At 59.3% G+C, this 21,440-nt stretch overlaps 5 protein-coding genes across 7 annotated transcripts; 1 reads left to right on the top strand and 4 right to left on the bottom strand.

Annotated features, from left to right (window-relative positions):
* Positions 1-513: 513 nt before the first annotated feature.
* On the bottom strand, positions 514-9,143 carry BUD13 (BUD13 spliceosome associated protein). Of its 2 annotated transcripts, XM_075035171.1 has the most exons (11): positions 8,920-9,143; positions 8,521-8,614; positions 7,036-7,120; positions 6,805-6,862; positions 5,189-6,060; positions 4,428-4,735; positions 3,959-4,067; positions 3,326-3,464; positions 2,809-2,993; positions 2,340-2,421; positions 514-1,969 (listed from the first exon to the last, which is right to left on the bottom strand). In XM_075035171.1, exons 1-11 carry the CDS (start codon positions 9,045-9,047, stop codon positions 1,876-1,878), a joined length of 2,154 nt encoding a protein of 717 aa, XP_074891272.1. In that variant the 5' UTR covers positions 9,048-9,143; the 3' UTR covers positions 514-1,875. The 2 variants fall into 2 exon arrangements, with proteins under 2 accessions (XP_074891272.1, XP_074891273.1); XM_075035172.1 differs by lacking the exon at positions 8,920-9,143 and having other exon boundaries at positions 8,505-8,578.
* A 40-nt stretch (positions 9,144-9,183) lies between these two features.
* On the bottom strand, positions 9,184-13,708 carry ZPR1 (ZPR1 zinc finger). The gene is made up of 14 exons (XM_075035173.1): positions 13,524-13,708; positions 13,060-13,221; positions 12,612-12,702; positions 12,366-12,436; positions 12,096-12,182; positions 11,894-12,016; positions 11,697-11,750; positions 11,519-11,585; positions 11,178-11,248; positions 10,574-10,663; positions 10,365-10,475; positions 10,160-10,246; positions 9,823-9,888; positions 9,184-9,500 (listed from the first exon to the last, which is right to left on the bottom strand). The coding sequence occupies exons 1-14, from the start codon at positions 13,650-13,652 to the stop codon at positions 9,366-9,368; spliced, it is 1,344 nt and encodes a 447-aa protein (XP_074891274.1). The 5' UTR covers positions 13,653-13,708; the 3' UTR covers positions 9,184-9,365.
* Positions 13,709-13,716: 8 nt separating this feature from the next.
* Positions 13,717-15,671, bottom strand: APOA5 (apolipoprotein A5). Of its 2 annotated transcripts, none has more exons than XM_075035176.1 (4): positions 15,543-15,662; positions 15,303-15,373; positions 15,016-15,127; positions 13,717-14,766 (listed from the first exon to the last, which is right to left on the bottom strand). In XM_075035176.1, the coding sequence occupies exons 2-4, from the start codon at positions 15,349-15,351 to the stop codon at positions 13,869-13,871; spliced, it is 1,059 nt and encodes a 352-aa protein (XP_074891277.1). In that variant the 5' UTR covers positions 15,352-15,373; positions 15,543-15,662; the 3' UTR covers positions 13,717-13,868. The 2 variants fall into 2 exon arrangements, with proteins under 2 accessions (XP_074891277.1, XP_074891275.1); XM_075035174.1 differs by having other exon boundaries at positions 13,718-14,766; positions 15,303-15,378; positions 15,543-15,671.
* A 1,924-nt stretch (positions 15,672-17,595) lies between these two features.
* On the bottom strand, positions 17,596-18,966 carry APOA4 (apolipoprotein A4). Its single transcript, XM_075036759.1, has 3 exons — positions 18,902-18,966; positions 18,645-18,771; positions 17,596-18,525 (listed from the first exon to the last, which is right to left on the bottom strand). Exons 1-3 carry the CDS (start codon positions 18,948-18,950, stop codon positions 17,598-17,600), a joined length of 1,104 nt encoding a protein of 367 aa, XP_074892860.1. The 5' UTR covers positions 18,951-18,966; the 3' UTR covers positions 17,596-17,597.
* A 1,476-nt stretch (positions 18,967-20,442) lies between these two features.
* Positions 20,443-21,201, top strand: APOC3 (apolipoprotein C3). The gene is made up of 4 exons (XM_075036757.1): positions 20,443-20,456; positions 20,573-20,632; positions 20,761-20,887; positions 21,009-21,201. The coding sequence occupies exons 2-4, from the start codon at positions 20,575-20,577 to the stop codon at positions 21,103-21,105; spliced, it is 282 nt and encodes a 93-aa protein (XP_074892858.1). The 5' UTR covers positions 20,443-20,456; positions 20,573-20,574; the 3' UTR covers positions 21,106-21,201.
* Positions 21,202-21,440: the final 239 nt, after the last annotated feature.

Here is a 21,440-nt window from a genome sequence, read left to right as displayed (position 1 = left end):
ACCCACTGCAACAGGGCCCATGCAAGCAAAGCCTTCCTGACACTGCCTTTGTGCCCACAAAAGAAATGAGCCCTGCTAAAGGGTGGTTTTCCTCAATTTGGCTGTTACAGTAAAAAAAACACAGCTCTCTCCCCCAAGATCTGCAAGTGGTGCCTCGTTCTCCACTCCTCTCCTGGCCTCAGACACTGGCTGTGAGCAGCAGTCCACGGTTTATGTACTTGCAAGCAGCAACAGGAGGGCATCTGTCCCCAAAGGATGTGGTGAAGCTTAACCAACTACCCCTAAATACAGGTGGGACTGTCAGCGCACCTAGGGTCCAGTAAGTTCCCACTTTCAGCCTGGATAGTTCCCAGCAGACTTTGATAAAGATGTTAGCAAAGCACAATTTGTTTGGCGGAGGTAGCCACAGACAGCGGTGGCTGCAGCAGACATTATATTCAGTTCTTTCACCGGCAGGCTGACAATTATTTACCCTCCTTTTCCCTGCCTTGGACAAAACACCACCACACAAAATCAAGTAAAAAAAGAAAGCTGTTATTTACAAGTGTACACACAGATTACAGGACTGCTAGAAACCTAACACAGTGAATAAAAAAAACAGGGAGGGAAGTCCCGAGACTCTCCCACTCCAGAGAAGACTTTGTCCCTGCGCTTCGTGCCCACAGCCCTCCTAGTGCTCGAGAATCACCGCACAGAGCAGTTCTGATGTCTGGCCCCCTGACCACTACTGAAGACAAGGCATCTCCATGGAAACTGTTGGCTGCATTTAAGACACACTCCCTGGGACATAGACAGGAACAACTGTATTTATTTCCAGAAGTGCTTTCTCACAAGCAGGGATTAAGGAAGCTCTCTGCCTGGCCTCCGCCTCCAAGCCTGACAAATCTGACCACAAGAGAGGGGTTATGCTTCACGCTGAAGCTAGCCCCCAGGCAGCAGCATGAGGGAAGCGCCAAGCTATCAGCACCACTGTCCAGTGTGAAGTCTGGGGGGGGGGCTGAAATAACAGTCAGAGGAAGCAATTTAAACACCCTCCATATGTTTCTTTCCATAAGAAATTGACCCCTAGGTCTCTCGTAGGAGAGAGCCAGAGGGCTACACAGCCAGCAGCTTCCTACTCAGACAGGGCTAGGAGAAGCTGAGCTTTACTGACTTCACTGCAAGTCGGTGACTCCGTGAACTCTAGAGGGCCTGATAACTACACTAACTTAACAGAAGCCTTTTGGGTGCACTGGGAAGGACGTGGGGCAGATCTGACATCAGCCCAGAGGCGAACCAGCTCACAGTACTAAGTAGTTTTAGGGTATAGTTGCTCCCTGGCACAACTCAAGCACAACTGAAACTGCAACGGAGTTCTGGAACAGACTGACCTACCAGATGAGGTTAACTCCAGGGACCAAGCGTTCAGTATACTTTCACCATGAAGAAAAACCTGAGATTTAGGACAGCTGAAGACTTACGAACTGCCCTCAGAGGACATAGCATTTGGCATAAAAACAATTAAGCGTATCATTTCTACGGTTTGTTAGAAGACAAATAAAGGGACCAGAAACCAATGTCTGCAGCACCTTACAGGAGAGTGCCAGAGAGCTGAGGTAGTCTGGCAGGCAGCGGCCACCGCACCTGTCCACCACACTCAGCCACTGCCCTGCTCCAAATAACACCGCTGCAGTTCTCTGCACTCGTCCTCTCCGGCTGCTGGAAAAATCTTCTTTTGGCAGCTCTCCTCCAATTCAGCCTTGCATCTCAGAGGATGGTCTGCTGGGATGCTGAATGCCAAGGATAGGGCTTGGCCCAGGCAGAGTGAGCCATTCCACACAGCTCTGGCAGTAGCTGAGCCTCTGGAGCACTACTTTGCACAGTTCTTCATCTTGCCTACATGTCCTCAACGCTCCACTTGTATGCGAGCTCCTGAACTGCCTTCTTGTTGGCGATCCTGGCAAAGCGCTGCTGCTCGAATCCATTGGACCTACAGAGCAATACCGAGAAAACCATGGGCTGCTGCACAGAAGCTTTTCTGAAGCAATGAAACTTTTTAGAGACATTACAAGTTTTCCACTACTTTTGCTCTGGCTCAGTTTCTGCCTCCATCTGTGGTTAGCAACAGCTAGCATCTCTGCAGCTATTCACACCCTTGCTGACAGCACCAGCCTTGCTCCCTTCTGTCCCAAACAAGCACATATTCATCACCCACTGGTAACTTAACACTTTCAACCTTACTAATGCTAACAATCTCATTCATCTGATAACTGGAAATCTTTACACTGTGAACTCTTTGAAGCAAAAGCTCATGTATTTTTACTGTTATTCAAACACAGCATTGTATCAGGAACATGTACCTGTCCACACCATCCCAGCGATGCCCGGGCCATATATTAAATCTGTTGAGTGGAGGTGCTGGTCCATTGTACCTAGGTTTTTCTAGAAAGAAAAAGAGCAATACAGCCATTTACTCCTTTGGTGTAATCATGCGGTCACATCATCATCAACCCAAGAGCTCTATACAGGCATAGCGCACAGGCTGCTTAACAGTCAACTACAGCTCGCAGAGGAAACTTCCAAAGAGAGACTCAATCAAACTGGAGTCTGCTGACATTTAAGTCGCTGGATACTGCTCTCTAAGCTAACAAACAATAGTCACCGTTGCTAGTAACAAGTCAGTAATAGCAAATACTGCTACTACATGAACTCCAGACAAGGAGCCCTTTAGGACTAAGCTGCTCTGGCAGTTCTTAGGCTTTAACAGCACCTCCATTTCTATGCTGCTAGAGCCCTAAACCATAGACCAGTGTAACTGAATATCCAAACCTTTCTTTTCTTTGTTCTCTTTGGCCTTCCTTTTTTTGATGAAGTCAGCCATGGGGTCTCCTTCTCTCTCTTGTTCCCGCAGCATTCGATCCAGATCCTGGTCATCAATATAACGAGCCAATGGCTTCTGCATCTCTTTTATAGCATCTTCCACATTCTGCTGCTGTTGCCTCCCCTGCGCTAGCCTGAAAAACCCCACAAAGTTTCACTCCAAACCCATGCAATCATTTGCCGTGACTTGCACAATTTGCAGGACCGATCACAGTCCTGAACTTCCACTGCACGTGCAAGCATTCCCGACACACATCCAGCAACAGAGGGAATAACGGACAGGGAATCCAAGACATGTGGGACATGTGCTGTCCTGGTCCCAGGCTCAAACTCAGAACAAAGTGACATGCCACCAACACCACCACTGGAAGCAGTATCAAAGGTGGGCTAAAAAGCAGGGAGTGGTGAGTCCTAAGCTGTAGCATGAGGCCCAAAGACCATGCTAGGGAGCTCTAGAGAACCTTACCCCTTTCCCCATTTGGCGTATTGCTCGTCTCTCTCGGACTTTGCTTCAGCTTTCTGCCTCTGCTCCAGCCGCTCCTGCACGAGGTCCCTCTTGCGGCCTGACTTGTCTCGGAAGACAGTCTCGGAGTGTCGGGATTCCTCTGGAGGGGACAGATGCCTCAAGTCACGCATTTGGGAATGTTCTGCTGTCTCCATACAATTCAATGACTAACTAACTCATTTCAATGTTTTTTTCCTTTTACTTGTTCTAGCCTCGGAAAGAGCTTATCATCCAAAGTCAGGCAGGATCACAGTTCTTGCTTTTAGCTGCTGCCCCACACAGCCACACTCGTGCCCTTAGTTCTTTGAGTATCAGACTGCTCCTTCAGACTTGCAGATGGGGCAGACAGAAAAGATGACACTCGCTCTCCCTATGGTCTCACTGGCATTGCTTTGAAATCACCATTTATAAATCTCTTCTTTCAGAGGCTCAGCGACCCTACGCAAGGAATCCATCAGCATGTCTAGATGCTGCTCCACAGGTTTGCTCTCCCTCAGCACCCTAACACCAGGGCCTGATACAGCATCAGCAGACAGCTGAACACAGAGAAACAGAAAGCGAGCTGGTGCTCATGCAGTGTTTTTACACCCCTACCTTCCAAGTGCTTGTTATTTCTCTCATGCCTCCTGAGCTCCTGCTGTTCCCTCCGCAGCACATCAGCTGACACCAAGCCAGCTTTGACCCCAGATAACATCACGTTTGCCTATCAATCAGACAAAAACCACATTACTGCTAGCCAAGAGCTGTCCAGCAATCCAGAGGCGTAACGAGGGGAAGACCCAAAATCAAGAGAGACACGTCAGCAGAAACAGTTATGTTACAAAGCCACTTCGCTGGCACCCTCGAGAACAACTTCCCCAGACCGCCAGAAACAGAGAGGACTGAGGCAGAGCTCCTCTCTCACACCTACTTCATGCCTCTTATTGCATGCAGAGGGCCTGGCACAGCTGTGTATGTGAGGTATATGAAACTTCTGCTCCACAATTTGTAAGTCATTGCATTTTTACAGTTTTCTATCAACAGGAAGTAACGTACAGCTTAAATGGAAAGAAAAACCGCTTACCTTCTTGGGAGATCCCTTAGCATCATGGTGGTGACGAGGTGAGAGGTCAGGGGGACTCCTCGAACTGCGCTGATCCTCGCCGGCTGGCAGAGTCCGTCGTGGAGGAGATAAATCAGAGTCTGAAGACTTGCTCTGATTCTGTTTGAGAGGACCATGCTTAGGGGAATCACTGCGTACACAGCCTAGCCTGTAGTCTGCATCGGAGGCGTTCCGGGTAGCCCTCCATGGAGATGGAGACTCAGAGTCATGCCTTGGGCACCTCTGAGGCGAGGGCACCTGCCTAAGCTTTTTTGTGGCTGGAGAAGCACCTGCAGTAAAGACATATTCTAACTAAAAATCACAGATTTAGACAGAATTAGTCCCACGGAAGGACTAAACATGGTGGTGCATAAGGTCATCTTCTAGAAAAATCAAAACCTAAGAGACAACAAACTGTAAGGAAAGACAAGGATATGACAAGAGTCTGTGAATTTTCCTTCTGAACGCATACTGCCCAGAGACAGGGTTTAACCTCGGTTTTCCTTTCAGACATGTTTAAGCCTTAGCCAGCTAACTCCTAAATTAATTCTAGTCCAGCTGATGTAAAAATTGGATTACAAGAACTAGCTGTACCAACAGAAATGAGAACCTATCCGCTACCCTTCCATGCTCCCAGACTACTAACTCCACACCACTCACCACTCAGGAGCGTGCAAACAGGATGACAGAGTGGGCAGCCAGCAAAGCACAGAACAGACAGAACAAACTCTTAGCACACTCACGTTTTGTTCGACTCTGCTTTTTCAGACTAGGCGACCCAGTACTCTTTCTCCGAGGCGGTGACAAATCTGGGTCAGAATCGTACCTCTTCTTCCGTGGAGGGGATAGATCTGGAGTAGCCTGACGCTTCTGACGTGATGAGGACTTGTCAGAGACACCATGCCTGAGCTGAGATCGCCCTCCTTGGACTCCCACTGACTGTGACTTGTCTGTGATTTTGCAGCCCTTTTTCCCCATTGCTGAACTGATTCTCTTTGGAGAAAGGTCCGGGGAGTCGTGACGCTGTCGCCTGGGAGGTGACAGGTCCGGGGAGTCGTGACGCTGTCGCCTGGGAGGTGACAGGTCCGGGGAGTCGTGACGCTGTCGCCTGGGAGGTGACAGGTCCGGGGAGTCGTGACGCTGTCGCCTGGGAGGTGACAGGTCCGGGGAGTCGTGACGCTGTCGCCTGGGAGGTGACAGGTCCGGGGAGTCGTGACGCTTCCGTCTTGGGGGAGACTGGTCCGGGGAGTTGTGACGCCGTCGCCTGGGAGGTGACAGGTCCGGAGAGTCGTGACGCTTCCGTCTTGGGGGAGACTGGTTCGGGGAGCCATTGTGCTTCCTTCTTGGGGGTGAGAGGTCCAGGGAGTCATGGTGCTGTTGCCTGGAAGGTGACAGGTCTGGGGAGTCATGGCGCTTCCTTCTTGGTGGCGAGAGGTCTGGGGAGTCATGGTGCTGCCGCCTGGGAGGCAAGAGGTTGGTGGAATTGTTTCTCTCTCGCCTGGGAGGGGACAGATCCGGGGAGTCGTGGCGCTGTTGCCCTGGAGGCGATTTGTCCGGGGAGTCATGCTGCAGTCTCCTTGGTGGCAAGCTGTCTGGGGAGTCATGGCGCTGTCGCCTGGGAGGAAAGGAGAAGGGAAAAATGAGAGTTAGATTTCTGTTTTGTTTTGCTGTCTTCAGACTGGAAACAAAAGACAAGTAGGACCTGTAAAGCTAGCAGTAGGGGTCGAGGATCAAAACAGCTTTCTGAATGCAAATTCATACTTGGTTCTGCACCTCCATGTAGTGACCTGCATCACTGAGCTGCAGACTTCCCAAAGGAGCTCCCAGAAACCCTCAAAGGCAACCTGGATCACAGGAAAGCTGTCATTTTAAAGTCTCTTTAAAGACTCTTTAAAAGTCTCTTTTAAAGTCTCTAGGGACCCTTGCGACACTCAGGCTACAAAACCCATTTTGTGCCCTTGTATAATCATCTTCTCACAAGGAAACACCCCATCATGCTCTCTCAGAGAGCCTGGACGCTGTGCAACCATGGAACACCCCACAGAAGCTTTCAGAAAAGAGGCATGTTGTAACACCACCATCTTCACCACATTCCAGATCTATAGCGAGTCATCACCCAGATTTCTCTGACACTGTCAAAGGATTGCAGGACAGCTGTTCCACATACTGTGCAGAAACCTAGACAGCATGCTGTCTGCCAGTTCTGCCCCCAGCAGAAGTTATTCAACAGTGGAAAAGGAATCCCTGCGTAAGCCGCTTCTCACATTCCACAGCAAAGAACTTAAACTGCAGCACAAGACAGGTGATAGCAGAAAACAAGAGTTAACCGACAGAAGAGTTTCTAGTTGGAGCCCCGTACCTCGTGATAGATTTGGCAGGTACTGAAATATCTGAACTTTGTGAGTCTTCATTCTGGTCTAAAGAAAAAACAATCAGAAAGTCACCATTGTTAGGGTTCTCCACAGTTCATGAGCTCTTCAGCATTTCAAGAATTTTTTTTTTTTAAGCTAGTAAAGTTTTTAACTTGCAGCATCACTATTTAGAGCAGTTAAAACATTCGGGGAGAGAAGGTGGGAAGGTCTGGTCTCACCGCCTAAAAGTTTCCATTTCGTATTTGTTCGAAATTCCTCCATGAGCTTCACTTCATCTGGACGCTCATCAATAAATTCTGCCACCTGAAGATAAAACACCAAACAACATGGCTTTAAAAATAAAGGAGGGAGGGAGGGAGGAAGGGAGGAAAGAAAGAAAGGAGGGAGGGAGGGAGGGAGGAAGGGAGGAAAGAAAGAAAGGAGGGAGGGAGGGAGGGAGGAAGGGAGGAAAGAAAGAAAGGAGGGAGGGAGGGAGGGAGGAAGGGAGGAAAGAAAGAAAGGAGGGAGGGAGGGAGGAAGGGAGGAAAGAAAGAAAGGAGGGAGGGAGGGAGGAAGGGAGGAAAGAAAGAAAGGAGGGAGGGAGGGAGGAAGGGAGGAAAGAAAGAAAGAAAGAAAGAAAGGAGGGAGGGAGGGAGGGAGGGAGGAAAGAAAGAAAGAAAGAAAGAAAGGAGGGAGGGAGGGAGGGAGGGAGGAAAGAAAGAAAGAAAGGAGGGAGGGAGGGAGGGAGGAAAGAAAGAAAGAAAGGAGGGAGGGAGGGAGGGAGGAAAGAAAGAAAGAAAGGAGGGAGGGAGGGAGGGAGGGAGGAAAGAAAGAAAGAAAGAAAGGAGGGAGGGAGGGAGGGAGGAAAGAAAGAAAGAAAGGAGGGAGGGAGGGAGGAAAGAAAGAAAGAAAGAAAGGAGGGAGGGAGGGAGGAAAGAAAGAAAGAAAGAAAGGAAGGAGGGAGGGAGGAAAGAAAGAAAGAAAGAAAGGAGGGAGGGAGGGAGGAAAGAAAGAAAGAAAGAAAGGAGGGAGGGAGGGAGGAAAGAAAGAAAGAAAGGAGGGAGGGAGGGAGGAAAGAAAGAAAGAAAGGAGGGAGGGAGGGAGGAAAGAAAGAAAGAAAGGAGGGAGGGAGGGAGGAAAGAAAGAAAGAAAGGAGAGAGGGAGGGAGGGAGGAAAGAAAGAAAGGAAGAAAGGAGAAAGGGAGGGAGGTATTTCTACCCTCTAACACAAATGATTAAGCATAACTGCACTGATCAGCAGCTGATATGTGACCATCACTTAGCTGCCTTCCTACAAGCAGATCTCAGAACAACTTTCTAGAGCCATCGCCTTCACTGTTCATCTCTTCGCTGCCGAGATTTCCAGCCCGTGCCACAAGCCACACTGCAGCAGTCAGCAGGCTCCGACAATCACACGGGTACCTTCTGCCTTGCCTCCAGCAGCTGCTTGAAAGCCGTGAGAACCACTGCACTGGGCCTACCATGTGGCTTTGGCACTTGCAAAAATGCAAACATGTAAAGAGGCTACTTTTATCTGCAGGGAGCTAATTCAACCCCCTTGTGCCTAGACCAGGGAAAACTCACCCCTCCCTACTGCAGAACCTACCCAAAGAGGAGGCAGTGAGAAAGGGCTTGGCAAGTACTTCCCAAAGAGACACACGAGGCGGACCGCAAGGAGAATGGATTTAGTTTGCGAAACCATATTTGACCTAATTCCCCGCTCACCACGGGCATATCCCCTTCGTCCTCCTCCTCCTCCTCCTTCTCCTGGACAGCGGCGATGCTATTCCAGCTGACATCGTCGTCCACGATCCGCATCCTGGGAGCGGGGAGAGGGGCCCTGCCGTCAGGCCACCGCCAAGGAAGGGACCGCCCGACTACTGCCAGCCGGCCCGCAGCTGGGGTCGGGAATGGGGGGGGATTTCTGGCCGGGGGCGGGGGGCCTGGCAGAGTCCCGGCCCCACGGGACGAGGATAAGGGGCTCGGGGCCGCGAGGAGCTCCCCGCCCGAGGCCAGCACAGACGGGCAGCGGGGAAGGCCGGGCCGGGCCTGGCCTGGCCGGGCCCGCCGCCTTAGGCCGCGGCTGGCGCAGACCGCGGCCTCCCCTTTTTCCTCGCAACTCACCCGCCTCTGCCGGCGCCGCCCGGCGGCTTCTTCTTGCGGCGGCGGCGGGGCTGGGCGGCTTCTGCGGCGGCCGGGCCGCTCAAGTAGCGCCGCAGGTACTCGGCCTTGGAAAGCCCCGGCGCCGCCATCTTACCGCCAGCCGGAAGGGACGGCGCGCGCGGAGGGACACGCGGCGGCGGGCGAGGGGGCGGGGCCGAGCCGGGCCGAGCCGGGCGGGGGGCGGAGCCAGCAGCAGCAGCAGCAGCAGCAGCCTCACACCGTGCCTCCAGAACACCTTTTATTTGGGGGTCGCAGCCCCCAGGGCACCCCAACGCGACCCCCCTCCCAGCCCACACATCAGCAGTAGGCCTCCGGGGAAAGCGACAGGGGACTCCAGCCCCGAACAAGTCCTGGTCGTTGCCGGAGCCGTTGGGGGAAAAAGGCTGAAGGGGTCCGGCTGCACCCAGCTACCGGCCCGGGGCTCCCTCCGCCTCGTAGCCCTCCGTCTTCATGTCGTTCAAGCCCAGGTCTTCGTTCTGCTCAAACGTACGCTCGTAGCGCTCCACTTTCAGCTCCGGGTCCTCTTCCGGGGCGTAGACGTTCTGCGGGGTGAAACAGAGGCCTCCTTCGCACCCCTCCTCTCCAAGTCTCGGTCACCGGCACTCTTCAGCAACACCCCAGCGATGGCAAGGGGCTTGGGACAAGATTCACCCCCCCACCGAGGGCAAGACTTGTCCATCACCCCACGGAGAGCATGACTCGGCCCAGCCCCTCACCCCAGGAAGCAGACACTGCTCCCGTCTCCCTCCCTCCCAGAGCCCCGAAGGGAACCCTGCCCGCCAACACACACCAGGGAAATAAAGAAAATCCACCCAAAGCGCCCAGACTTCAAGGCGTTCATCTTTCGAGTGCACAACACCGTACCTGAAGATAGCTGTTGCCTGCAGGGTCATCCATGATGAAGTGAGCCTTTGCCTTCCCCTCTACGATCTGCAAAAAGAGAGCACAGCCCGGCATGAAGGCTCTTTCTGATCCTTCAGCACTTCTGCCACAAAGACATTCGCAGCACACTTTAGACAGTTCGAACGTTCTCCTTGTTTAAAAAACAGCCATGGCTTGCGGAAAGAAGCGAGGCAAGCATGGAACAGCTAGAAACGGTAAGGCAACACTTGCCGAGGAGTTCAGTTAAACATACATCGTTGCTGCAGCAACAGTGGCAAAAACCACATGGTGGAGCACTGAAGATTAAGAGCGCACTCACCTCACGCAGTTTCCCCAGGAACTCTTGCAGCTTTTCCGTTTTGCTGGGCGTAGAGCTGTCCCCCAGGGTGAAGGGGTTTCTCTCAACCTGGAAGAGCAGACTGCCCCTCACTCAGCCAGCTGTGAGACACCCAGCCCCACAGCCAGGCCAAATATTCACGCAGAGGGGTCTGAGCTCCACCAGGCCGCAGCGCAGGACCACTCACCAGCTCTCCGATGTCCTTCAGCAGCCCTTCCAGCGTGGTGAATTTCCCCCCCAGCGCTCCCATTCCCAGCTCGAACTCCAGCTCTGGGATCTCCACACTGCACGTCTCCGACTGGAAGAGCGAGCACCCCCTGAGTCCCCGCAGAGGGACAGCCAGGCCCACACGCACCCACCGCAGGAAGACAGGGCAGGTATCCAAAGGCACCGTACCTTTAGGACATCCCTCGTCATGTCGGAAGGGTCTGTAATCTGAAGGGTAATCCTGGTGCCTTGTGGTTCAATTGCTCCGCCAGACTTCACCTAGGAACACCCAGCAGTCAGCTTCACGGCCTTTTATATTTAAGTCACGCCACAATGCTTTAAGAGGGTTTACCCTGGCAGCTCCAAGGCCATGCCAAACCCAGGGACAGTGCCTTAACCCAGGGGACTTGGGCAGGTGTGGAGTCGGCTGACTTGCACCAAATGAAGCTCTTCAAGACTAAATTCTCCCACTTCACTTGTTTGGGAAGGCAAGACAGACCCAGGCTGATCTTGCTGCACGAGCCAGCCTCCGCACAGCTCACATAGGGTCTGGCCCCCACCCAGAAGCAACCAAGGGAGCTCTACCACACCCAGCGCTACATTCCTCATGATGCTGCCCATAAATCCAGCACCACTCCCAGCCTGGCTTCCCAAACAGCCGCATCACAAAGTGGCAGCCAGGGACTCTGAGAAACACCTACCCACAAAAGCACAGAACACCGCTCCCCCTCCCCGCTGCCCGCACCCGCCCCCCTCCCTGCCCTGCAAAAGGGTCAGTACTTTTCCAGCTCACCTCATTTGTCCTGTGCCCACAGGAGTCACAGTTTGTGGCCATGATAATCACCTCCTTGAAGTGTGGGATTTCTGGAGCAGACAGTCAAGGGAAAGTCAGTGAAAGGAAAGCCTCAAAGCAGCAGCCTGCACCCGCTTCACGGCCTCAGCCCTCCCCAACGTATTGCGGGAGCTCACTGGCAAGCTGTGAGCAGCACCCAGACAAATTTGCACCCTGACAGGCTCTAGGAGAAATGACTTCTGCATGCCTGGTGGGTGCAGCAGGAAGAGATCCTGGTCAGCACACAGAGCAGCTCTCACCCCTGCAGAGGGCACCAGCCTGTGGCCACGCTCAAAGGATACGCACTAACTTCATATTTGTGTTAGCTGGAGCATTGCACTCGGGGCAGTTGGTGTTGAACTGCAATACCTGGGTCACAGGAATGGAAAGGAGACTCAGAAAGTCCTGGTCAGCCCAGAAAGCCTGCCCTGGGTGCCAGTCACCCAGGCACAGCCACCACCACGCTGCAAAGTCACCCACCTCATTCCTCAGATCCTCTGCAGAATTGGCTGCCTTCTCATCCACCTCCTCTCCCTGCACAAGAGGAGACCAGAAGCAGCATTAACTTCTGTTCCTTAATTCAGGGTCTCCCAGAGAGCAAGGGGGCTGACCAGCACTGCTCCCCCAGGCCGAGAGTGTGCACAGGCCCGCTGGCAGCAGTGGCAGCTCCCCGTTACCTCCAGTCCCAGCATGGCAGCCTGCTGGGGAGTCCTCCTATAGTGGGTGACCACAAGAGCATCATCCTTCTGTGGTGCACGAGGGTTCTCCACAAAGCTGTTCCCTGAAGGATCATCTATGATCTACAGGAGAACAAGGCCTTAGAAAGCCACCCCGCGCTTCCCCCATGCCAAAAGAGGCTGCACTCTTGCACGTACTCACAAAGGTGAAAGAGGAATGTACTTCTTTCAGCTGCTTTAGTTTACCAATGAACTCGTCTATTTTTCTTGCCACCTCTTCGTCCGTTGCCTGCCAAAGAGGACACGTTGGAGACGGATGCCAGGGGCAGCCCGGAGCTGAAGACAACGCTGATAACAGAGAGCCCCTAAGGCTCTTATCAGCAGCGTGCAACACCCAGAGGCAGGGGACGAACAAAACAAGTATTTGCCAAGCAGGCGTTCCTGAGGCACTTCCCCTTTTGCAGCACCTTACCCTTCGGACAGGCTGGTCCTGCTCCAGGCCCGCGACAGCTCTGTCAATTATCCCTTCAACGGTGGTAAGGACTTGAAAGAGAACAAAAGCTCACAGTGGTGCTACCCACCCCGCAGATCCCCAGCAGCAGCCTCCGCACACACGCCCCATCAAGCTCATTTGACCCAATGGCCAGGAGGCCAGGTCCCTAACCAGTGCCTGCTGCACACCCGCTGGCAGGCGGAGGGGTGCAGGCCGCATACCCACCTCCCTTCTGGGTGAAGGCGGGGATCTCGAAGTCCAGCTCTGGAATTCGAGCCGTGGCACAGTCGGTCTTCACTACCTCCCTGTTCATGTCCTGCAGGTGACAGTCAGGGAGCAGCGTTAGGATCCCCAACAGGGCCGGGAGCTCCCGCAAGCTACAGGACCACCCTGGAGTAGGCAGTGCCTGCCAAAGTGGCGGCATTAGCTCCAGGTCAGCTTTAGCAGCTTCTCCACTGGCACAGGGGCGCACCAGGAACGCATGCATTTGGGGCTTTAAACGGTAGCTTCCAAACAAAAAACGCTGTTTCTCAAATGGCACAGAAAACACTTTATTGCTCAAGCAAGACCAGCTTGTGAGGGGCCAAAGATGCAAAGCAGCTCCCCGCTGCCCTGTTGCAGGGGTGGGCCCAGCCCCACTGCTGGGGACAGACGAGGGGGTCCCCCCGCTCACCTGACGGGAAGTGACAGCCAGGGTGTAGCGCACGCCCTGCTCCTGGATCCTGCCGGCAGACTGGATCTCCGTGTTGGACCAGGAGCAGCTGTCGCAGGCGAAGGAGCTGACGATGATCTCTTTGAAGAAGGGGATCCTGGTGAGCAGGAGCCGCGTCACCCCCTGCGGCAGCGAGGGGCCTCGTGGGAACCCGAGTCCTCAGGGCGCCGTTTCCCCCCGGCCGGGTCCCCGTCCCTGAGCCCTGTACGCCCCCCCCTCCCGCCCCAAAACACCCAACCTCCTCTCACCTGCCATCAGGCCCTACCTACCGCCTCCTGCCCCCCAACCCCCGCCTGCCTCCTGCCCCCCAGCTCCCACCACCATCCCCCCCACCCCCGCCATGGACCCCGCCCGCTCCTTCCCCTCACTCGCCCCGCAGGCCCCGGGCCGGGGCCGGGCCGGGCCGCCCCCCCCCCGCCCCTCACGTTGCGGAAGCAGTTCATGCACAGGGACTCGATCTCAGCCGGCCGCTGCTCGCCGTCCTCGGCGCTGAGGGGCCGGAACAGGCCCCCCCCCGCCGCCGCATCCACCTCCACAGCCCCCAGCGCCGACATGTTGCCGTTGGCGCCGCCGCCGGTCCCCACCGCGCCTGCGCGCCGCGCGGTCACGTGAGGGGGGCGCGGTCACGTGAGGGGGGTGACAGCGAAACCCGGCCAGGTCGGCGATGGCGGCGTCTTTTATTGCGCTTCAGCTTGACCCGCCCGGCCCCACCCCGCCACGCCTGGCCACGCCTGGCCACGCCCGGCCACACCCGGCCCCGTCAGGCCCCGTCAGCGGGCCTCGCCGCCCTTCTCGGCCAGGCTACGGGCCAGGTCCCTCCACAGGGCGTCGAGGCGGGCATGCAGGTCCTCCACGGGGGGCGGCCCCTCCTGGGGATCCCCCGAGTAGGGGGGCCGGGAGGAGAGCTTCCGCCTCATCTCCTCCGTCTCCTGGTCCAGGGCGCGGGTGAAGTCCTGGATCTGGAGGTGGGTGTCCCTGCGGAACTCCTCCACCCGCCGCTGCACCTCCCGGGCCAGCTCCCCTGGGGCTGGCGGCTGCTGGAGGCTGCCGGAGCGGAGACTCAGCTTCGCCTTGAGCTGCTCCAGGTTCCTCTGGATCTTCTGGTGGAGGTCCCTCGCGTTCCGGGTCAGCTTGGCAGAGAGTTCCTGGATGTACTGGTTGAGCTGCTCTGGGCTGGCCTGGCTGTGAGGGACGACATTTCTGTGCAGCTCCTCCACATTGCGGTGGATCTCGGTCACCAGCCTGTCCGCGTAGGGGCGGAAGATGTCCTTCACTTGGTCGGTGTGGAAGGCAATCTTGTCGGCATAGTGAGCCATGAACCTCTGGACCTCGTCCGCGCCCTCCAGGAGCTGTGCCGCTGCCTCCCGGCTGGGCGTCAGATGCCGCCGGAGCTCCCGGGCTTTCAGGGCCACCTGGTCCAGGAGCTCCTCTGTGAACGGCTGCAGCCGGTAGCGGAGGTCTTCCAGGTGCTTGCCGACCGTCTGATGGACATCGTCCACGTATGGTGACAGTTTCACCCTCAGGCTCTCCAGTTCTTTCCTGATGACTTTCCGCAGGCTGTCCGAGTCGTGGTAGAGCCGGGGCTGGAGGCCCCTGTTTAGCGGCGCCAGCTTCTCCAGGAAGTTGCCCATGTAGCTGACCCCATCCTGAACGCTTTCCTTCAGGTTTCTGCACAAGACAGCAGGTGTAGTTACCGAGCACCCCTGACATAGCACAGCACCTCCACTATGCCCTAATGCACCCATAATAAAAGCTGTTGACAGCCACGAGGGCCGTGCCCATGACTTTCCTGTCCCCGGGGAAAGAGGAATGGGGTCCAATGTGTGCTGCTGGGGCCTGGGGGGAGCTTGCAGAGGGACCACGGGCAGTTGCCCAGGACGGGCGCTGCGAGGCAAGCCCCCAGAGCTGTGTACTCACGTGATGTCACTGCCCAGCTTGCTGCTCTGGCCGTGCTCTGGGCTGTCCTTGTCACTTGTCAGCTGGCTGAGGTACTCCCAGAAGCCACTCCGAGCCAGCTCTGCTGGTGACACTGCAGGCAGGAGGGCAGTGGTTAGTGGGGCAGCCAGGGCACTGCCCACCCCCAGCTCTGCCCTCCCACCCAGCCCGCGTCCCAGCTCTGCCCCCCCACCCAGCCCGCTTCCCAGCTCTGCCCCATCCTGCCACCGTCAGCCATCCCCATGTGAGCTCCTCTGCTCCGCACCCACCTGGTAAGGTGGCCAGGAAGGCGAGGAGAAGCACTGCCTTCAGAGGCATGGTCTGCCAGGCCAGTGTGCCACTGTGCTGCGGGGAGAGAGGGAAGAGGAGTGTGTGAGCTCACACCACAGTGCAGGTATCCTCTCAGAGCGCTCATGGGTCAGTGGTCCCTGCGCTTCACCCCCCCCCCCCCGGCTGCTTTCCACAAGGACCTTGCTCCTGGGGTCCCCCGCCACACAACTGGCACGCACCTGGTTGTCAGGAATGACACCTGGCTCCTCCGGCTGGGCAAAGCTAAACCAGGCGCGAGATGTCCCTGCTGGTGCTGGCTCGGCGAGGCTGCTCCCCACCCCTCACCTGGCTCCGGATCACCTCCCACGTCCCTCCTGCTGGGACTGGGCCCGTGGCTCCCTTTATATACGCCTGGCGGGAGGCAGAGGTGCGTGGGCGATAAGGCGCATCTGCAGGAGTAGGCTTTTTGGACCTCACTCCCTGTAAACACAACGTGGAGGTCCGCGGACGTTCCTGAGAGGTGACGTGGGGGGCCGGTCATCTGACTGCCGGCTGCCCCTTCGCCTGCCCCACACTGCTCCCATCCCACCACCCGGGCCGGCCTGACCTCGCTGCGGCCGCAGGCAGCCTTAACCCCCTCGGGGCTGTGAGGCTGTGTGGCCCTGCCCTGCCCCGAGCATCTCCCAGGCAGAGATCTCACGCCTGTAGCTGCTCGAACGCTGGCCTGGCGCCGGCCCGCTGGCTCAGCCCTTGTTTTCCCAGTGATAAGGGAGCCCTCGCTGCTTGCTCTGTAGGTTTCTGGGGTCGAGGCTGACCCTGCCCTTGCAGCCAACCTTTGCATCGCGGAGCAAACGGCGGCTGGGAGCTGCCGGGGTGGCGAGGGGGTGCAGAGCAGCGGGACAGGGACAGGGATGTGGGCTGCAGCTCGCCAGCTGGCAGCTCCTGTCGCAAGGGCTCGCAGCCCAAACGGGGGGGAAAGAGAGCCAGGACCCCCGGGATGGGGCCAGCGTGGGCGCGGGAGGATGAGCCCGGCTCCGGCTGTGCCAGGGAAGGGTCAAGCAAGCTCAGTGGCTGTGTCTGTAGCCAGGGCAAGAGAGCACGCCTTCTGCGTGGTCTGCCTGCTTGCAAACTGCCAGCTGCATGGCCCCACTTCCTGCTGGCATACCAAACCTGCCGTGTTTTGGAGTGGTTCCTTTGCAAGTTACCTTTTACCCCAGGAAAGAAAAAAAAAACATTTTCGGCTTGGGTCTCGTCCCCGTGAGGGGTGCTGGCTGCTGACACCAGGCTTTTAAATCAGGAGAGCGCTGCAATGTTTGCACTGAAGCAATCCAGCAACCAGGGACCCACTGGGACTAATGTGTCCCCAGCGGGGCTGGGGTGTGGGCACCTGGACGTGGAGGGCAAAGTCCGGCGCACCACCGGGGTGAAACTTCGAGCCAACGCTCCTCTGGTACCAAAGTCCACTCTGGTCCCTCACCTGTGCGGACACGCGGGGTCGCCCTGAGCAGCCCCGCCTGCACTCCCATCCCGCTGCCACTGCAGCCCACGTGGGAAATCCCTCTGGCCGTGGGAGCAGTCCTCACGGGGCACCCCCCAGTGGAGCAGCTCAGGGCCCTTGCTGTGGCCATAGCTCCAGTCCCCTTTTCTTCTCCCTGAGCTGGGAAGCTCCTGGGGACAAGGGCCCGCTCCCTACCTGTCTAAGCCCCACTGCGTCTGGCCGCAGCCCTCGCGGGGCTGTGGGATGGTGGAGCGAGGTATCCATCACCAACCCTGCACAGTCCGCAGAGACCCATCCCCCGTGGCAGCAGCCAGTTCCGCTGCAGTGGGGATGCTTGGCCGTATGCTGGGGCTCTGGCCCCTCTGGAGCTGCCTGGGTGCCACTGAGTTGCTGCGGCACCCCGGCGTGCTGAAGTTCTGGGGCCCCAGCCCACTCTGGCTGACGGGCTTGCCTGGCTTCAACCGCCTCCAGCCCCCGGGCAGCGCCTGCAGCCCTGTGCCAGGGACGGAGACCCCCCACCCGCCTGGCCCCACCTCTGTTCCCTCTCCTGGGTGCCTTGGGACCCAAATCCGGCGGTGATGCTCTCCCCTCGGAGCAGCTGGGCCGGGCGCCCCAGGTTGCCCATCCCGGGGCAGGACGGTGGGATGCTGCAGAGAACGAAGGACACAGACCAGCACATGCATGGCAAGGCGGCAGTTTATTTCTGCTGCAGGCAGCAGCTGTGAACGCTTGTGGTGCGGGTGGACAGCCCCATGGCTGCCCTGTGCCCCCTCCCTGTGGCACCGGTGGGGGGTTCTCAGTTCTCAGCTGGCTGGGCGGTGCTGAGGAAGGTGGCCACCTTCTCCCGCAACTCCTTCTCCAGCAGCTCCAGGTGGTCCTCCACGCCAGCGGCGCCTGAGTCCAGCTTCCCCCGCATTGCCTCCAGCCGCTCCACCAGCTGCCGCCCGAAGGTCTCGCCGAAGGGGGCTGCCTGCTGCCGGAAAGCCTCCAGCGTCTGCCCCACGCGCTCGTCCAGCTGCTGGGCCAAGGGGGCCAGCCGCTGCCGCAGGCTCTCGGCATCACCGCCCGCCGCCTGCCGCAGCTCCTGGGCCAGCGGGCTGAGCTGGGCGCGCAGCTCCTCCGAGCTGGCGGCCAGGCGGGCACGCAGCTCCTCTGCCGCCCGCTCCATCTGTGCTGTCAGGCTCTCCAGCTGCCGGTTGAGGCTGTCCTGCACCTCCTGGGTGTAAGGGCTGAGCCCCTGCCGCAGCTCCTCCACGCTCTGCCCCACTTGCGCCTTCAGCTCATCGGCCAGGGGAGCCAGCCGCTCCTTCAGGCTCTCCACCCCGCCGTCGATCTGCTGCTGCAGCCGGTCAGCATAGGGGCTGAGGGAGGCCTGGATGTTCTCGGCGTTGTCCTGCAGCCGGTCCCGCAGCTCAGTGGCGTAGGGCTCCAGCGCCCGCCGCAGCTCCCCGGCCCCGCGGTCCACCTGGGAGCGTAGCTCCTCGGCATAGGGGCTCATCTTGGCTTGCAGCTGGCGGATGTTGGTGCCGATCTGCTGGTGCACCTCGTCGGCGTAGGGCGCCAGCTTGGCCTGCAGCTCCGCCAGCTCCCGCCGGATCTGCTCCTTCAGCCGCTGCGAGTCCTGCGCCAGCCGTACCTGCAGCTCCGTGGCGAAGGGCACCAGCCGCCGCCGCAGGTCCTCGGCGTACGAGTTGACGCTCTGCAAGTTGCTCTCCAGCAGGGTGCTGGGGAGATGGGGAGGGATGTCAGCACCCCGCCGTCCCCGCGGCCCCCTCCCCTGCCCGGCACGTCCCGGCCACCACCGTGTCCCCCACCCAGCGCCGCAGCCCGCGGCTCTGCTCACTTCAGCTGCTTGGTGATCTCGGCTTGCTGCAGCTGGTCCACCGTCTCCTTGGCATTGCTGCCCAGCTCAGTGAAGTACTTCCAGAGCACGCTGGCCACCTCATCCGGCTTGACGTCAGCCTGTGCCCCTGCAAAGCGGATGCCAGGGTCGGCACCGGCACAATCCCTCTCGACAGCTCCCCCGGGTGCATCGGGTCCCCGTCCCCACCCTGGGCCGGGACCACCCTCCCAGCACCGGGGACCCTCACACCGCCTCACCTGAGACCACGAGGAGCACCAGGACGAGGGCGGCCACCTTCGGAGACATCCTGACTGCTGGGGGATGCCTGCGGGAGCACAGAGCGGAGATGAAGGGAGCCCCCCAGCCCCCGGCCGCCCCCCACCACCACCGCAGGCGACGCAGCCGCCAGCTTTCCCCACACCTTGACGCTGCCGCTCACCTGTGCTGCCGCCGGGTGCGGGTACCTGCTGTGCCGGCGAGCACCCGGCCGCTATTTATGCAGCCTGAGCGCTCTCGGTGGCTTCCACGCAGGCCTGTGACACAGGCCCCGGGCTTGGACTTTAGCAAGGTCGCAACGTGGAAGCGCCTGACGTGAGCGCAGCCCTGACATCACCTGCAGCCCTGCCAGCTCCCAGCAGGGCGCCAGGGGCCGGGGCAGAGAGGGAGTGGGGGTACGCATGGGCACCCCGAGGCTGAGCCCCTCCTGGGGGGGCAGGGACCCTGGGGCAGAGGGGACAGCGCACGGCGGGGGACAGCCCCTGGCTCCGCAGCTCTATGGGACGCAGCGACAGCCCCACTGGTGCCGGCTGCGCAGTACCCGGGATGCGCGGTGTGGTGGGGCATGGGGTCTGGGGGACGCTGCGGGAACCCCTCAGCCCTGCTGCCGGCTGCACTGTGCCCAGGATGCACAGTGGGGCAGGACACGGGCTCGGGGGGGTGGATGCTGCGATGGATGCATATGAGACTGCAGGGTAGCATCGCTCCCTCCGAGCGCGGGCTCCCAGAGGAAGCCCCGTCACAGGGAAAGGCCAGGACCCTGCAGATGCAGGATGTTGCACACACGCGGCGCCGGCGTGCCCTTGACTGGAGCTGGGACCCGTGCGTGTCCCCAGCCGTGGGCACTGGGCTCTCAGCACACGCCCCGGTGATGCAGCCCCTGGCTCAGCCCACCCACGGCCCGGTGGACCCGCTGCGGGCTGCAGACCGGTGGTGACGTGTCACGGCTGGGGCGAAGGGCATGGCTGGCAGGGGCAGGGATCAGCCGGGCGCCGGCGATGCCAAGGTCCAAAGAGCCCTCGCGGTGCCTCACAGCCGGAGGGCCCGGCCGAGGCACCCCGGCAGAGGTAGCTGCACGGTACCCCCGAGCAGAGCCAGCCCGGTGGCATCTCGCCCGGTGCCGGTGCTGCTGGATGTCAGCCTCGTGCTGTGCGTGCCCATGCCAGCCCCGGGCCTGTCCTCACGGTGCTGCGCCCTGCAGCGGGTACTGGGCTGGCTGCAGGCACACCAGCGTGCACAGCCATGTGCCCGTGCGAGCGCACGCACATGCACGCGTGGGCCTGTGCACGCGTGCAGACCCACGCGCACGCGTGCCGAGCCCCGGGCCGGCCCCCGGCAGCCTTGGTCCCCAGGAGATTTCCCAACTCCTGGCTGGGAGGCAGGCCCCTCTGCAGCAGGAACGGTCTCGGCAAACGTGCCCCCTCCCCGGCCAGCCCCACCGCCCCTGACCTTTGCACAAACAGCCCCGGAGGCGGCTGTGGGGAGGGTATAAAGTGGGAGATCCGGGCTTCCCCCATGTAGCAGAGCCCGGTGTAGGTGAGTGGGGAAGCCCCCAGCGAGAGTCGCGCCGGGAAGGGGACGGGGTCGGGACCCCCGCGGGCACGTGGGCCCCTGCCTGCCGCCCTGCGCCATACACTCTGCTCTCTCCCCAGCCATGAAGGCGTCGCTCCTGCTCGCGCTCGTCTGCACGGCCGTCCTGGTGGCGGGAGCAAGTAAGGGGCGGGCGAGGGCTGCGGCGGGAGGAAGGGGATGGGGCTCAGGGTGCTGGGGTGCATGCACGGGGGGGAGGCACGGACCCATGGCTCCCGTCCCCCCGCTCCCACGAGGCTCGTGCTTGCAGGGGCCAACACGCCTGGGGAGCCAGAGACGCTGGTGAGGAAGGTGCAGGAGTACGCCCAGAAAGCCACGGCCATGGCCAAGACCGCCTTCAGCATGGTGCAGGAGTCGGATGCGGCTCAGCAAGCCAGGTGGCCCCCTGCCCTGCCCCCGCCCCCCACCCCCCCCCCAGCCCGGGCACCTGGCCCTGCCGTCCCGCTGCCCATGGGGGAGCCCGGCCGGTGCCCCGCTCTGAGCCCCCTCCCCTTGCAGGCAATGGCTGGCGGACAACGCCGACCTGGCGAAGCAGCGGCTGGTCTGGCTGAAGGAGCAGCTGCTGGAGTTCTGGAAGCCAATGCCGGCCGCGTAGCCCCACCGGGGGCTGGCCAAGGGCCAGCCGGGCTGGGGTGCCCCCAGATCCCCACCCACTGTCACGGTTCTTGCAATAAAGCGGCGCTGAAGTAGACGGCTGTGGCGGCATCACTGGGGGGGGGGGGGCACGGGACGGCAGGGAGGAATGTACACCACAGGGCGAGGAAGGGCTGGGACAGGCGCCCGTGCCAGGGTGCTGCTCCCCCCTGCCAGGGCTGCACGAAGCCGTGCCGGGGTGCCATGACCCCTCGCCACGGGGCGAGCACCGCTGCCACTGCCCCACACACACGTGCCCAGGGTGGCAGAAGCTGGGTGCCACTCCCACAAGCTGGG

The sequence above is a fragment of the Buteo buteo genome, chromosome 9 (assembly GCF_964188355.1).
Source record: "Buteo buteo chromosome 9, bButBut1.hap1.1, whole genome shotgun sequence".
NCBI lineage: Eukaryota > Metazoa > Chordata > Aves > Accipitriformes > Accipitridae > Buteo > Buteo buteo.
This window is presented reverse-complemented; position numbering and strand designations above follow the sequence as displayed.